General features: G+C 34.8%; 1 protein-coding gene across 2 annotated transcripts in view; it reads left to right on the forward strand.

Annotated features, from left to right (window-relative positions):
* LOC127441121 (partitioning defective 3 homolog) overlaps positions 1-8,424 on the forward strand; it is a 144,112-nt gene extending 135,688 nt beyond the window's left edge. For both annotated transcript variants that reach the window (XM_051698331.1, XM_051698332.1), the window contains one exon: positions 3,881-8,424. In XM_051698331.1, coding sequence (XP_051554291.1) covers positions 3,881-4,307 — 427 coding nt within the window. In that variant the 3' untranslated portion in view covers positions 4,308-8,424. The remainder of the gene's footprint in view (positions 1-3,880) is intronic.
* Positions 8,425-18,162: the final 9,738 nt, after the last annotated feature.

Below are 18,162 nucleotides of genomic sequence, written 5' to 3' on the forward strand. Positions count from 1 at the left end.
ACTTATACTCCTGATTTACTATGGCAAGCCGGATTGACTTTGAATTATGTGCATAAAATGAATTATAGATATCAACTATTTAATTTTCACTAGCTAAAATGCTAAGTCTTGATATCAAAAATGGAATTTCAACTAGTGAAACAATTATTGAAATCAAAAATGGAATTTAAACTCAGAAAAAACTATCAAAAATGGAATTTCAGCTAGTAAAAAATTTAATTATTGATATCAAAAATGGAATTTCAACTAGTAAAAAAAACATAATTATTATTATAAAATTTAATTTCAACTAGTAAAACAGTTATTGAAATCAAAAATTGAATTTAAACTCATAAAAAGAACAATTATTGATATCAAAAATGTAATTTCAGCTAGTAAAAAATGTAATTAGTGATATCAAAAATATAATTCCAACTAGTAAAAAATGTAATTAGTGATATCAAAAATATAATTCCAACTAGTAAAAAATGTAATTATTGATATCAAAAATATAATTTCAATTAGTAAAAAAAAACTATTATTGATATCAAAAATGGAATTTAAAGAAATGGAATATTATGGTTTTTCAAATATTACCTTTCATGTAGTGTATTATATAGCTGTTTGTGAATGTAAAAAAGTCTGCAAAGTTTCAAAAATCAAAGTGCACGAAATATGGAGTTATTGACACCCAAAAGAAAGAACCAATTCTGAACACCTGAAACGAGTCGTTAGTAATTCCAGACTTACTTCCTGTACTAACCTACATAATTTGGTAACAAAAAACCCGCCTCTGGTCTGTTTACATGTACAGCCAGTGCACGCTGTTAGCTGTTAGCCTCTGCTAACCGGCTAACTCACGTTATTGTCAAACTACATATAAACTTACCACTGAGAAACATCCTGTTCTCGTCGCAATGGTGGTTCGGGTTTATCTTCCGATGCATCATTGTCGGACTCATGCTCAAATTGGTAAGGTAAAACAGACATTTTTTCAGACGGAGCTGAAACTCTGATATGGTAGTGGCCGTTTCCTTTCCAACACGCGCTGTAAGCGGTAGACCAATCACAACAGACTGGGACATCTGACCAATCAGAGCAGAGCAGGCTCTCTGAAAGGAGGAGTTTAGAATGAATCCTTTAGAACGGATCATTGAAGGAGACGTTTTTGACAATGGGGGAAAAAAAGGTAATGCTGCAATTTAAATTATGAGCAAATTAAAGTGTTTTTTGACCTTTGATGCATGTAAATCTATTGTATGAGACCTTTAAAACAAAATTAGGCACATTTAAAAACCATCATAGGTGCACTTTATACTAATAAAAATAGAATTATTGAAATAAAAAATGGAATTTAAACTAGTAAAACAATTATTGAAATCAAAAATGGAATTTAAACTCATAATAAACAATTATTGATATCAAAACTGTAATTTCAACTAGTAAAAAATTGAATTATTGATATCATAAATATAATTTCAACTAGTAAAAAACCTATTAATGATTTCAAAACTAGTAAAAAATTATTGATATTAAAACGTAATTTCAATTAGTAAAAAAAAACTTATTGATATAAAAAATGGAATTTCAACTAGTAAAAATAGAATTATTGATATCAAAAATGGAATTTCAACTAGAAGAATTTTACAATGATCTGTCATTCACTCCTGTTAAAAATGCAATGACAGATATTTATAATTTCTTAATAGTTGAAATTCCAATTGTACATATAGGCAATGCACTTCTTACTACTAAACATGATCATTGTTGATATATTTGTTTTTATTTAATGTTATTATATATATTTTTTTTTTTTTTTTACACTTGTTACTAGTCCATTCCTGATGTCAACAATTTTATTACAACTAGTAAAAATGCTCATTTTTGATATCTGTAATTAGATTTTTACTAGTGACAATGTTTATTTCAGATATCTGTAATGTTATAGTAACTAGTAAGAGTGCCTTTTGATATCTGAAATTAATTTCCAGATGTGAAATACCAAATCAAATATGTCGAAATACATTTACAGATATAAAAAATAAGCATTTTTACTAGTTGTAATTCAATTGTAGGTATCAGAAATTGATATTTGTACAAGTAACAATGTAAGTATTTATGAAAAACATGATCATTTTTAATAGTAAGAGAAATATTGCTGACATGTGAAACTGGAATTTGAACTTGTTCAAAATGAATTACAGATATGTCATTGAATAGAAATGAATGACAGATCATTGTGAAATTTTATTTCAGATCATTGTGAAATTGAAAATCAATTTATTAAATAAATAAAAATGTATTATTAAAATTTTTATATTTTTTTTATTTAAATATTAGCATTTTAAAAATATTTACATTTATAAAATGTAATTGTTGATATCTGTAATTAATAGTCAGCATGTTTTTTTGTTTTGTTTTTTCATCAAAAGGACACAAAATGTTGATGACTTCACACACAAGAATATATATTTTTGTGCAATGAAATGCTCTCTTGAATGAGAAAATCCTCACCCCAAAAATAATAAATACCTCTTTTCTCTGGCTAGTAAGAACAAGTAGCAATTCATGTTTTTTTTTGTGTCTTTGTTTGTGCTAATGCTGGTACTTTTTTCCTTTCCAAACATGAATTGGTTAAGAAAGTTGCTGTAATGAATTAATTTTAGCTGAATGCATTAATCTTTTGTTCATTGTCAAGTTTTGTTTTGCCAGGCTTTGATACTGTGTAAACTAAAGGCCACTGGCCAATTAAAAAGAGCTCTTGGATAATGTATGTTGTAGAGGGCACAAATGTAGTAATTGGTCCTAAATGTAATAAAGTCCTTAAATATGTTGGTTCTAAATGTAATTAAAGGAATAGTTCACCCAAAAATGAAAATGTTCTCATTATTTACTCACCCTCATGATATCCCAGATGTGTATGACTTTCTTTCTTCACCAGAACACATTTAAAGTAAAATAGAAAAATATCAAATATCCTTAAAATGCAAGTGAATGGAGATTTCTCTTTAGAAGCTCCAAAAATCACAGACGGTCAGCATAAACATCATTAATATGACTCCAGCATTTAAATTAATGTCTGCTAAAGTGACACGATTGCTTTTGGTACGAAAAAGCTAAATATTTAAGTACTTTTTCAACTCTAAATCATGCTTCCGGTCAGGAGCGTTACGCGCGCGTAATTGCATTGGCATTTGAAAAAGTGAGAACTGACACATGTGAGTCACAGCCAGAAGAGCAGCACTGTTTACAAGTGAGAAGGAGATATGCTGTACAATAGCTTGGTTGGTTTTGATCTGTATTCATCTGTCTCTTTACTCACAATGGTGTGTTTGTGTGCTTATCCTGGTAGTCTCAACCGAGTGGAGAATGTGAAATTATGTCGTATCATGGCAACACGAATACGTCACATGAGAGACCGTTTGGACTCCACCCTCTTGTGAACCTTAGCCTCACGTTGAATTATAGTTAAAAAGTACTTAAATATTGAGCTTTTCTCACACCAAAAGTGATCATGTTGCTTTAGAACACATAAATTTAAATGCTGGAGTCATATTGATGATGTTTATGCTGACCGTCTGTGATTTTTGGAGCTTCAAAAGAGAAATCTCCATTCACTTGCATTTTAAGCACCTACTGAGCGAAGATATTTTTCTGTTTTTCTTCAAATGTGTTCTGGTGAAGAAAGTAAGACACAAACACACCTGGGATATAATTAGGGTGAGTAAATAAGAGAATTGTAATTTTTGTATGAACTATCCCTTTAAGGGTCCTGAATGTCGCCCAACTTATTGTTTCAGTAGTAAATTTGTTAACAGAAGAAAGTGTGCTCATCAAACCATTTCATGTGGTCTTTAAGAACATACAAACACTTCATCTTACCTATTTCTCCCACGTACAGCCATCCTCGTAAGACCCCCACTCCAGCTTCAGAGAGCGAATGGGAGAGAACATGTCCACCTGGCGACAGATCCCAGGCAGCTAAAGACAGCGGCCGTTACTCCAGCTACCAGGGCCCTCGTTCCTTCCCGCGCACCGTTCCCCTTTCTGGCTGCAGGAATGGCCTATCTGCTCAACCTGGATCTGGCTGTACTACAGTGGGTGGCGGCTACAATGCTCGCGTCCTATTGGAGGCCCAGGAGCTCCTCAGACAGGAACAGAGACGCAGAGACCAGGAAATGAAAGGAAGAGGCCCATCAGTCCATGTGGACTACGAATCCCAGGATTCTAAAGGACCCCTTAGACAGGATGTCCCGCCCTCCCCTTCCCAGGTTGTTAGACTCGGCCGCATACACACACCTGAGAAATCATGCCCCTTTTTGTCATGAGATAAAAAAAAAGAGGGAAATTCATTCACCATGGACTCTATTCAGAAAAACGGAATGGTGGACAAGATTGTTGTGTGTGACCGCTGATATACAAACATTTGTTAGTCTGGTAGTTGTACACAGACTCCGCCTACCTGAGTGCCTTTTGATTATGAGGTCACTGCGGTCCCGCCCTATCCAATAGCTCATTGGTGCATCCAGTGGTGCTCTTGATTCGCTGTGAATACCTTCATGCTCTGACAATCAGCCTGAAACAAATTGACTTTTGCTCCTCTGTTGAACCATGTAGAACCATGTCAGTCAAAATAAGCAGTTTTCCTTGCTATGGTGAAGTAGAGCTTTTTGTCAGATTTGTCAGATTAATTTTTAAATGTCAAGTAAAAGTTGTCAGTTAAATTTGTATTTGATGTGGTTACGTTCAGAGAAATAATTCGCCCAAGAATTAAAATTCTGATGTAATTTATTCATCCTCATGTAATTCCAATCTGGTTTGATTGTCTTCTGTGCAACACAAATGGAGATCTTTCACACTACCCTTTTCCATAAAAAAAAAAAAACGCATTGACCAGGAACTGCTCCAAAAATGAAAAGAAAAGCACCATAAAAGTAGTCCAAATGGCTTGATTTGTGCAGAAGTAGGTTTTACTAGTTTGGAACGGCAAGAGGGTGAATAAATGATGGCAGAATTTTTATTTCACGTATGTTTAGAGTGAAAGTTGACAGGCAGGACAGAGAACATTTTAAAAAATGAGCGAGAAAAATGAAACAAAATGGGGTCACAGATAGCAGGTCATTAATTGATGCTCCTCATTAAATTTTCAGAGTGCTTTCACACACAGACAGAATACATGACCCACTGCTGCCTGCCAGGTGTGTGTGTGAGAGTTACTGCTGTCCCAGATGACCCACACTGAATTTTTCATCACACACCAGCTGCTCCTGTATTGACAGGCCACAGTGCTATGTGAAAGTTCAGGCACAGAAATCGTCTTCCCCATTGCCCCTAAACACACACACAGGCTATGTTCTGAATAGCATACTACAGTACCATATTACTATTTGTATAGTGTATTTACAGAGACTGTTTGGGCCACTTCTATTAAAATGAATGGGAGAAATTAAAATGGCCAGTGGAAGTAGAAAAGGAAGTCCCGTCTTGCAGGTAAAAGAGCCAATCACCTTTTAGATACAGACATCGCTTGTCAATCAGTTCGAGAACGCGCATGCACATTAGCTGTACAAGTCGGGAAAATTGCATTTTTTAGCATAATCTGAGGTAAAGAAGCACAATTTATGATACCAGTGTTGTCAGATTTTACTGACTTGACCAACCGTTTTGGAGATATCGGTCTTTCCCCATTCAAGTAGATAAGAGTTGCACTGTCATGCCGCTTGTTTACAGAAAAATAGCTCAATATCCTGCCTGAGAGCTTTCCAAAGATGGCCGCGAGTGAACTGACTTGCTAAAAAGACTTTGGTATATAGTATGAATTAGGGATGAACCCATAAAAAAAAAATTGTCTGCCGATACTGATAGTTTGGTGAATTTGCTTATTTCATGCTACCTGTTTTCAGGTTACTGATAATTAATTTAAACACAACTTCAAAAGAAATAATAATTTCTTTATGTCTCTACGTGTCTTCCATGTTTCAGAGGAACTGGTCCTGGTTACAATTAAAAAGTACATTAATAACTCACATTAACATTCTTAACTCAAATTAACTGAATTCCTAATAGCCTTTGTTTAGGCTCACATTAAATTGATAAGATTTCTAAATGTTTTGAATGTTCTTAACTTATGTTTGTCCCATTTTAGCTGAAGCAGCCTCCGCTTTAGCTTTAACAAACTTGTTATATTACTTGCTGTGTCGAGTTTTAAAGATGCACTCAGTAATTTTTTCCTCATTAAGAGGTTTTACTCTTAAGATATGAAGTGTCATTTTTAAACATGTATAAAGTCATGAGCGCTCACATGAGATGAAGGCACTAGTCATATCAGTAACATTATAAAAGCTGTTTAAATCTTCACGGAGAAGGTCCCCTCATGGGTGCTGCCATGTTAGGATCACATGACCAGCCCCATACAACTCGCTTTATCTCAGTAACCACCCTGTTATTGGACACTTTCACTCATGGATTAAAGTAATCATGGCTGACTGTGAATACTAAATTTCTACAATGGCATCTGTAACTGAAATCTATTGATTTTCAATGATGCTGCATCCACTCCACTAGGTGTCACTGTAAGTCCAAGATGACTAACAAAAAAGTTACTGAGTGCAAAATTTGAGTAATTAATTAGTTGTGTTAAAAGTTTTAACGGTAGTTCCACCTCGCAAAGTTTTAGCAGCGCAAAGCTTACAACTCTGCTGTCATTCTCACCCAATTCAAAGTAGTCGCACAAGAGAGATTTTTTTACACTGCATGAGTTTTAGTCTATTTTTCCGCCGATAATACAGATAGTTGCTTTTATCAACTGATACCCATGATTGGCCGATACAATTGTGCATCTCTAGTATGAATACTGTCCACATTTTCTGTATGCATGGAATGACCAGATGACCAATTTATGAAATATTGATAAGAATTGTTTTTTTCATGATCAGGACAGGAAGTAACATCAGATGTTAATTTTAACATAGACTCAATTTAAATATTTTAACTTTTTTTATGCAAAATTGGATTAAAAATGCAAAATAACTTTTTAATTTTTTTTTTTTTTTTACTAAACAACTGGAAGCCACTCACTGAAATAGTTCAGTGCAATACAAACGTGAATGTAATGCTGTTTAGTACTGAATATTACATTCTCCACTTACTATTTTATTTTTACATTTCTTTATACTTAAAACAAATACTTGAAAAATCAGTATTCAGTGTATGCTGCACATAGTATTTCATTCCAAAAATAGCCAGCACACACATCTCCCTCTGGATCACACTTTAGATAAACAATTTAGACGGATGGATAGATTTATGGATCTTATTGATCATTATTAAGTTGAAAGTCTTTAACAGACTAACGAGCTGAACCATTCATGCAGCTGAACACTTTGTACTGATCGTCTCACTCTAACTCTGCTGGAGCTGCAAGCCAGGCCCCACCCATATATTAGCTCCGCCCCTGACAGCTGCTGAGATGGTAAATCTGCAATACAGTGTCAGTGATGCATTTTAGATCACGAACTAGAACTTTGAGTTCTGTAGAGATGAAAGTTCTGGGCTTTGAATCAAGAGCTCCTGTTGAGCTGATACCCTCAGACTGTAGTGTAACATGCTAGGTCAATGGTCTGTGTGTGTGTGTGTGTGTGTGCGTGTGTGTGTGCGGGGGTAGCGCCATATGAGCCAGCCGATACTCGTTTGACACATAACAGTGTGACACATGGTGCGAAACACACTCTACTGCCCAGGCACAGATGGTTGGTTGTGTTTTGTGTGTATGAGTTTGTGTGTATATGTGCTGGTATCAAGATGAAAATATGAAAAGCCTCATTATAACACATTTGACTCCAAACAATCAGACACTTTTATTTCTAATTGGATCCTTTGTTCCACCATATCCTGTTTGGAATTGTTCTTATTTTTGTGACACTTGAAAGATCAGGAAACACTGTCAGGCCTGGTCAGCCTGTTTTGTATGTTTGCCTTCTTTTAACCCTTTTTTAACTGAATGAAACCTCTTTTGCACCTTTATAAATGTCAAATTTCCAGATATTAACCACAAAGTAATAAATACAATGAAGTATTAAATACATGAAGGCTTTGGCACATGGACAGATTATTTTATTTATGTGTGTATCATAGCAACCATCTCCATATGCCATTATGGTTTGTTTTAAAAGGTCAAGGGTCATAAATGATCATAGATATGTAGTTTCTGACAGATTCTGATGGATCAATGTTAGATTTTCTATTTTCTATCAGTTAGTTTGTTTACAGGACTTTGTACAGTTTATGTTTCTGCCATTGTGCATCATGTTTCTGTGATTTATTTTTTGTTGTTGTTGTTGTTGTTTATATGCTGTTCCGAATTTTGTGATGTTTAAAAACAGCAGCTGTTTTGACTGTACAAAACTCTTGTAAAATAAAGGAAGGGATGCTCTTCTGTTTTCCATATACACTTAAGTTCTACATTTGTGCGAGAGAGAGAACTACATTGTCCATTAATCATCTACTTTCCACTTGGGTCTGACATTTTAAGACACTTGAGTCTATGTGTGTGTGCTGGAGTTATTTTGATGACTGCCATCTTGATCATGAAATTTAGCATCTTGCTGCGGTCCTATGTGACTTCGTCCTGTTTACCAGAATTTGCATTTGCTTTGCATGATTTATTGTACTAGGGTACATGGCGGCCGCCTCATATTTAGCCCCCCCCCAACAGATGCCGCCCTAGGCGACCGCCTAGTTCGCCTATGCCTAGAAACAGCCCTGTCATGTGTAACAGTATAACAGTCACATGAAATCCTCTTTGCAGCCTGAACAATTTCAGTAAAATCTTTGTGACACCTGTGCTAAAAACAAGTTAACTATGTCTTTTGATGCATTTTTATTGAATGGCCCCTAACTCGTCTTTTAGCGTGAGAGCGCATGCGTGAATCAAGTTAGTTTTTTCCATTAATTACAAACCCGAAACCATACTTGAAAAACGTACCCGAATGCAGCAAGAAACCCAGCAATTTCTCGGGAGCCGTTGGGCCCAAGTCGGGTTGCAAATCTCTAGTCCAGATAATCACCTGTTGACACCTAAAAAATATGTCAGATAAGAAATGATCTAGGTATAAACGTATTAATTTAATCGTGAACGCAAAGTGCGCCAGTTTCACTTAAACGACCATGTGATGGCAGATGTCTGTGGTCATTGTGGGTTCATTCACGCAGTGTTGATGACACGCAGTGACACAGGAGATGCCCACCTACTCTATTTCTGTGGAGATGATAAATTGCAAGAAATAGAATCTCAAAGTCTTCATGAGAAATAAGGGCTCATGAGTTAATCGGAGCACCTTAAAATAATGCGTGAAAGTGAAGAATTTAAGGCAGAAATATTTTACAGTTGCATAATATAAAATAATATAATGTATAATGTAATATGTTACTAATATAATATATTAGCTATACACGTTGACTGGGTTTAAAAAAATAAAAACAGTGTGAAAACATAAAATGAACCAAGACTAAATTTGACAAAAAAGAGAGATATATATTTTAGTTATTTAGAAATATTTTGATACTTTTAATATTACTTTAATTATTTTAAAATGTATACTTTTATATTTTATATTTGATTGTCATTAATATTTTTTGAAGCCTGAAAATGAAATCATTTACCCTTATTTTATTATATGACCAAAGCTGAATTTGTGTAAATGACTTTTTTGTGTGCAGGAAGCGTTTAGTTGTATGACAACTAAACGTCATATTCGTGAAAGACCTAAAACAGACAATTAATCATCATAGCCCTAAAACATTGGTCACAATTAATCATCAGCCAAATTTCATAATTGTGACAGCCCTAATTTTCATTATTATATTCCAATTTTTTGTTAAACCTGTGTAAGAAATTTCAAACAGTGACAACAGCTTGTATCATTATTAAAAATGCAATTTCATGACATCATTATAAATTGATAGTATTTGAAATTTGTACATTTTTAAAAAGCTAAATAGCTTGGCAGATTAGATGCATATGGTAAGAAATGGGACAAATATATGATCTTTCTGGAAGGCTCTCGGTGAGGGCCATGTGGAGAGAAACTCTTTGGTAACACTTTACAATAAGGTTTCATTCGTTAACGGTAGTTAATGCATTAGGTATCATGAACAAACACTTAATATATATTTTTGCAGCCTTTATTAATATTTGTTAATGTTAAGTTAATAAAAATACAATTGTTCATTGTTAGTTCATGGTAGTTCAATAACTAATGTTAATAAATACAACATGATTTTAAAAATGTATTAGTATACATTATGTTGAAATTTACATTAAGATTAACAAATGCTCAATAAGTATTGTTCATTGTTATTTCATGTTAACTAATGTTAACAAATGAAACCTTAATGTAAAGTGTTGGGGTTAAAGGGGGATAATGGTTTACTCTGTGCCTGTGTGTTTTGCTTTATTCTATATTGTGTTTGAGAGTCAATCAATAAAAAGGTTAATCTGAAAAATAAAAGCAAAAATGGGATTAAAATGATAAGGCGAAATATAAAATGAGATGTTAGGCAGAATGTTAGCCTCAGTCACCATTCACTTTCATTGCATCTTTTTTCCATGCAATAAAGTTAGCAAACATCTCCCATTGTGTTCCACAGAAGAAAGAAAGAAATACGGGTTTGGAACAACATAAGGGTGAGTATATGATGACAGAATTTTCATTTTTGGATGAACATCCCTGTAAGTGGAATCAGAATCTGAACCAGAATCATTAAATTCCCTAAAATTCCCATCCCAATTGAAACAGTGGGAAAACATACATTATTTTACTAGTATTTTAGTATTTTACTGTTGTTGTATTTTTTATTTATTTATTTTTTTTTAAAGATCTGTTTGCTAATAAATGATGAAAAAGCAGATTTGAGAGGACCATCAAGATAATAAAAAGACAAGAGGAATAATCAGACTACTGGAGTAAAGCAGATGGACCAGATGTTTGAAGGTGCCACCCTCACCTGGGTTCTAATCCATACGAAACCAACAGATGTGCTGATTATACACACGGAAAGACACACTTTCACACTTTTTCCTCTGCCTCTTTTTTTTTTTTTTTTTTTTTTCACACAAATAATTCTAAAACCTCATGACTTTGTCATATTACTGGTGCTGAATAAAGCTATATTCAAACATTCTGCCTTTCATTTTTTTCCATTCTTTCAAGCTATTTTTGAGGCAGACTGTGTGCATGCGTGTGCATGTGTGTGTGTGTGTGTGTGTGTGTGTGTGTGTGTGTGTGTGTGTGTGTCAGAATAGCAAATGGTTTTGCTCTGGTTTGAGGTTTATAATTCCTGAACTGACATGAAATGAAAACTTGGGTCAGAGAGCAACAGTGTGACAGCCTTACATTGGAGAAAAGGTGGTGTGCAGGAGAGAAAGTGTAGTTTAGAGAGCAAATTCACGACCCTCAGAGAAGCAAAGGCAACTGTTTTGCCACAGTACCTAAATAGGATTCATGTCTAGCAGTTACTCTTTGATTCTGTATCACTGGATCTGCAGCTGAATAAACTAGGTTACTTTACATATGGAACAGAAACATTGTCAGGTCCCTTCTGAATAACTGGGACAAGAAAAGATTATCAACAGCTTGTAATTAATGTCTAAAAAAAAAATAAAAGACTAGCAATTCCCTGCCAAGATCTTCAGTAATTGCAGCAGCGAATGGAATAGAATGTACTGTTAGATACAGTATGGGATTCTAAAACATTGGATTTGAAACTAAAATAGGTTATGTAGAAATATTTGTGCATTACAGTGATTTTACCAAGCTTAAGGGGTGTTGTAAGGTATGTTGTGAATAAACATAGTTTATTCAATAAATAGTAGCTATGTTTACTATGAAAAATTAGCATAATAGATCTTTTATCAAACCCAGTCTCATGACAAGTAATAATTAGTACAAATGCCGAAATTGCATGAATTGGCTCAGACAACTCATCTTTACTCCCAGAGAGAACAAATGAACGAACCAACAAACAATGTTATTATGATTTTACGTAAATTTAACCCCTAACCCAAACCTAAACTGAACCAGAATGTCTAATCCCTAACCCTAACCATGAATTTAATTGGATAATAACTTTTGTGTACCATGGAATTATGAAAACATCAGGGTTTGGGATGGGACGAGGGAAGCGTATTACAGGTATTGTTTCTTTCTTAAAATAAATTGTTGGTTTGGAGGCTAGCTAAAATGTTATGCCTGTACTGTATTTGAAATTGTGTTTGTTTATTGATTGGTTTCTATGGGAATAAAACTTGTATTTTTTGGTACAGGCCATGTTGTGTGATATCTTACTATTTCGCCATGTCGTACAAATTATAAAAAGTTGTCATGAGACAATGTTGATTCTTCCTCTTTTTCATTAGCCTAACTTTTTGATATGTAGCAACTTTGCACATTGAAAGGATAGTTCACCCAAAAATAAAAATTGTCTTATAATTTGCTCACCATCATGCAATTCAAGATGTGTATGACTTACTTTCTTCTGCAGAACACAAACTTGGATTTTTAGAAGAATATCTCAGCTCTGTAAGTGAATGGGTGCCAACATTTTGCCACTCCAAAAAGCACATAAAGGCATAATCATCATAAAAGTAATCCATAGAACTCCAGTGTTTTAATCAATATTTTCATAAGCAGTATGATAGGTGTGGGTGAGAAACAGATCAATATTCAAGTCCTTTTTTTGCTCGAAATTCTTCTCCCTGCCCAGTAGGGGGCGATAAGCACGAAGAATGTGAATCACCAAAAACACAAGAACAAGAATGTAAAAGTGATCTGTTTCTTACCCACACCTATCATATCGCTTCTGAATATATTGATTTAACCACTGGAGTCTTATGGATTACTTTAATGCTGATTAATGTGATTTTGGAGCTTCAACATTTTGGCACCCATTCACTTGCATTATATGGACCAAAAAAGCTGAGAAATTCTTCTAAAAATCTTCATTTGACTTCAGCAGATGAAAGAAAGTCATACACATCTGGGATAGCATCAGGGTGAGTAAATGGTGAGAGAATTTTCATTTTTAGGTGAACCATCCCTTTAACATTGAATTCAATATATGTGATGTTTTGCGTGTGAGTTTCTCAGTTCTTTCACAACAGTAAGCACACATACATCATCAAGACATCTGTTAAAGATGTGGAAAGTATCACATTCTAATTAATGTACAAACATTTGATAAACATTTTAAAGGAATATTCTTTCAATACAAGTTAAGCTCAATCAACAGCATTCGTGGCATAATGTTGACAAAGATTTTGATTACAATGAATTACAAATGGAAGTGAATGGGGCTAATGTAATTTAAAGACAGAAATGTGAAGCTTATAATTTTATAAAAGAACTTACATTAATTCTTCTTTTAAAACTTGTATATTATTTGAGCTGTGAAGTTGTTTAAATCATTGTTCTTACTGTCGTTTCAGGGTTTATGGTGTAAAATTGTTGTAAAAAAAAAAAGTTGTATAACTATAGCCTACATGGAAAATCAACCCATGTTCTCAAATCATCATTTATTCACATTTGTCTTCACAAGTTTTTTATCCCACTACAAATTGTTTTCAGGTCATTCATCCTGTCAGGGATGTGCGGGTTATTCTGTTTATCTCTGCTAATCATTTATTTTGCAATCCATAATGCAGCAGTCACTGAATTAATAATTAAGCTATTGTAGGATGCAGAGGAAGATTTTAGGGGTTAATGAACAATTCCACAACGAGTCACAGGCAATCAGCACACCATGGTATGGCCTAAACACGGAACGCCTCTCTCTTTCAGTTTCAGTTTTAAGGTGATTTATTGACATGACAAATATCTGTACATTCGTATTGACAAAGCGTTTACAGCTGAGCTGCATACAAATAAATCAGAGCTAAACAAAGACGATGCATTACGACGTATATAATATAAGAAGAAAAGAACAAATATACAATGTAATCTTGACAAATACGGTAAAAAAAATCATGATAAATAATAAAAATGAAGTTACACATAAAGGAAAATATGACTATTTAAAATTAAAGTAAAAAATGTGATGGAGACAGACTCAGGTCAGTTCATTCACTGTCTCTCTTTCTGTGGCAGACAGACACATATTGTGCTGCTATCACACAGCACTCCTTGTGTTAACCTTATAAGATGGACAGTTTCTATAGTGAGGTTGTGTCCACTGAGTCTGTATCTTGTCATGGTGGCTCTCAGTTTTTTTTATCTGTCAATGTGTACAGATAGTCTGCCATGGTGTATTCTCTTTTTAGGGCCAGACAGCATTGCATTTTACTTTTGTGTTTTTGTGTTTGAGTTTCTTGATAAAAAAATATGATCGTGCCTGGTAACATGTGCATGTAAAATGGCTAGAAATAGCATTTTAGCTTAGCGTAAAGCTGACAGTTTACATAAGGTTTATTTCTGTTTCTTCTGCTCCAAACTTACTTCAAATTTACTTCTCTGTCTGCTCATATGAATGTAACACATCATAAGAAAGTGTTTCACCGCTGTTCAAATGCTCTTTGGATCGCATCCTTTATATGTAGAAATGTTTTCCATCTAAAAGGACTAAATATTAAATGAAACAAATGAAAATAAAATGCAAAGTAATCTCTTCAGTAATCAAAATACTTTTTGAATGTAACTATATTCTAATTACCAATGATTTAAATTGTAACTGTAATGGAATACAGTTACTTATATGTTGTATTTTAAATACGTATTCCTGTTACATGTATTCCGTTACTCCCCAACCCTGTCTACCGGACTTTGTCTTTTTATGGCATAAAAGGCCCTGTGAGCTTTATCTCTCAGTTCATTCACTGCAGGGTTGAAGTTTCCAGTGGAAGTGATTTTTTTAGTCCTAGATAATTGTAGTGTGATGAGTGTGCTGTGTGGTTAGTTCCTAATGTGAAAATGCATTGAATATATGAATCTCTCTCTCTCTCTCCCTCTCTCCACCCCCCCCACCCCCACCCCACCAAGTGGAATGAATGGCCACTGAAAATCGAGAACAACCCCCCCCCCCCCCACTCCCCACTCAAAAATAGTATTTCTGTCAGCAAGGTATTGTGTAAGACTCGATTCTCAGTGGCCATTCATTCCACTTGAAGAGATTGACTCTGCACAGCTGTATAGCAGTCAGTCGCTTCAGTCCTCAGCCAGCGGTCATCAATGAAAAGTGCTTATTAGATTTCCAATTTCAGCTTTGCTCTCTGAGAACAATTTCAGGGGTGGGGGAGGGGAAGGCACATACAAGTGCCTATCTATGATATTCAGCCTCATATAATAAATAATTTTATTACACATCACTCCTGAATACTTGATCTCTCTAAAATACTTTATCGCTGCAATCACTGGTCAAATAGTTTGGTGTAATGATCACTAAACTATATAATTGACTGTGTACTAGTTGTCTTATAATTGCATAATTAAATAATATCAATTTAAATCAATATTTCATTTATATTTGGATAGGTGACATCTGCGGTATGGCATGCTATAATCCATCTAAAACAGCATAAAAAGAATTGTGCTCATTCTTTTATAATTATTATGTATGCATCTTGACCTTTTATTAAATGCATGAAAGATTTATACTTCTTTTGTCACACCAAAGGACTATTTAAAATGAGCTAGTAAAGGCAAAAAGTTGATTAAAAATAGTGCTCACAGCACTTAAAATATACAAATCCATATACAGTTTTAACCTAAAACATTTTAGGTAATTATATTTTATATCGCGATTATTAATATTTTAGATATTTTATCTTGGCTCGTGAACATGTTATGCATCACCTAGTCATTTATTTATATGTTAAGTAGCAATGTAATAAGCAGGATAATTTTATTATATGGCATATAATCTCACTTAGTATGGTATAGTCAGCTAGTCACTATCACAAAATAAACCCTTATTATTTTATTTTTATTTAGCAGTCTGTACTTGTAAAATGTTTTTAAAGAGATAGCTCACCCAAAAAGATACAAATTCTCTCATCATTTACTCAACCTCATGCCATCACAGATGTGTATGAACACAATGCCATCACAGATGTGTATGAACACAATGCCATCACAGATGTGTCTGAACACAAATGAAGATTTTTAGAAGAATATCACAGCTCTGTAGATCCTCACAATGCAAGTGAATGGGTATCAAAATTTTGAAGCTCCAAAAACCACATAAAGGCATCTAAAAGTAATCCATGCGACTCCAGTGGTTAAATTCATGTCTTCAGAAGCGATATGATAGGTGTGGATGAGAATCTCCACTTTCACTTTCACATTCTTCACACATATCGCCACCTACTGGGCAGGGAGGAGAATTTACAGTAAAAAAAAAGGGACTTAAATATTTAAATTCAGTTGTGCTCAAATGTTTGCATACCCTTGGAGAATTGGTAATATATGTACCATTTTTCAAGAAAACATGAGTGAGCAGGCAAAACACATTTCTTTTATTTCTTATGGGATTCATATTCAACTGTAGGTTATAACAGAGTGGCACAATCATAAAACAAAACATGGCAACAAAGAAAAAAATGAAATGACCCCTGTTCAAAAGTCTGCATACCCTTAGTTCTTAATACTGTGTATTGCCCCCTTTAGCATCAATAACAGCGTGCAGTCTTTTGTAATAGTTGTCTATGAGGCCCCAAATTCTTGCAGGTGGTATAGCTGCCCATTCGTCTTGGCAAAATGCCTCCAGGTCATGCAAAGTATTTGGTCGTCTTGCATGAATCTCACGTTTGAGATCTCCCCAGAGTGGTTCGATGATGTTAAGGTCAGGAGACTGTGATGGCCACTCCAGAACCTTCACCTTTTCTGCTGTAACCACTGAAGGGTCAACTTGGCCTTGTGCTTAGGGTCATTGTCATGCTGGAAAATCCAAGAGTATCCCATGCGCAGCTTTCATGCAGAAGAATGCAAATTGTCTGCCAGTATTTTCTGATAACATGCTGCATTCATCTTGCCATCAATTTTCACAAGATTCCCCGTGTCTTTAGAGCTCACACCCCCCCAAAACATCAGTGAGCCACCACCATGCTTCACAGTGGGGATGGTATTCTTTTCACTATAGGCCTTGTTGACCCCTCTCCAAACATAGTGCTTATGGTTGTGACCATAAAGCTCTATTTTGGTCTCGTCACTGCTATGAGGCATGTCAAGGTGTTGTCGGGCATATTTTAACTGGGCTTTTTTGTGGCATTGGTGCAGTAAAGGCTTCTTTCTGGCAACTCAACCATGCAGCTCATTTATGTTCAAGTATCGTCGTATTGTGCTCCTTGAAACAACCACACCGTCTTTTTCCAGAGCAGCCTGTATTTCTCCTGAGGTTACCTGTGGTTTTTCTTTGCATCCCAAACAATTCTTCTGGCAGTTGTGGCTGAAATCTTTCTTGGTCTACCTGACCTTGGCTTGGTATCAAGAGATCCCCGAATTTTCCACTTCTTAAGTGATTGAACAATACTGACTGGCATTTTCAAGGCTTTGGATATCTTTTTATATCCTTTTCCATCTTTATAAAGTTCCATTACCTTGTTACGCAGGTCTTTTGACAGTTCTTTTCTGCTCCCCATGGCTCAGTATCTAGCCTGCTCAGTGCATCCACGTGAGCGCTAACAAACTCATTGACTATTTATACACAGGCACTAATTGCAATTTAAAAAGCCACAGGTGTGGGAAATTAACCTTTAATTGCCATTTAAACCTGTGTGTGTCACCTTGTGTGTCTGTAACTAGGCCAAACATTCAAGGGTATGTAAACTTTGATCAGGGCCATTTGGGTGATTTCTGTTATCATTATGATTTAAAAAAGAGCCAAACAACTATGTGATGATAAATGGCTTCATATGATCACTACCCTTAAATAAAAGACAGTTTCTTTGCATGATCAGTCATATTTTCAAAATCAATGCCAAAATTTCACAATTTCTGCCAGGGTATGCAAACTTTTGAGCACAACTGTTATCTAAATTCTTCATTTGTGTTCAGCAGAAGAATGAAAGTCATACAAAACTGGTATGGCATGAGGGTGAGTAAATGATGAATTTTCATTTTTGTGTGAACTATCCCTTAAAAACACCTATTCTACCACACTAAAGCAAACTCATATTTTCATCTCTCTCACTCTCCC

Source organism: Myxocyprinus asiaticus, chromosome 5 (assembly GCF_019703515.2).
Source record: "Myxocyprinus asiaticus isolate MX2 ecotype Aquarium Trade chromosome 5, UBuf_Myxa_2, whole genome shotgun sequence".
Lineage (NCBI taxonomy): Eukaryota > Metazoa > Chordata > Actinopteri > Cypriniformes > Catostomidae > Myxocyprinus > Myxocyprinus asiaticus.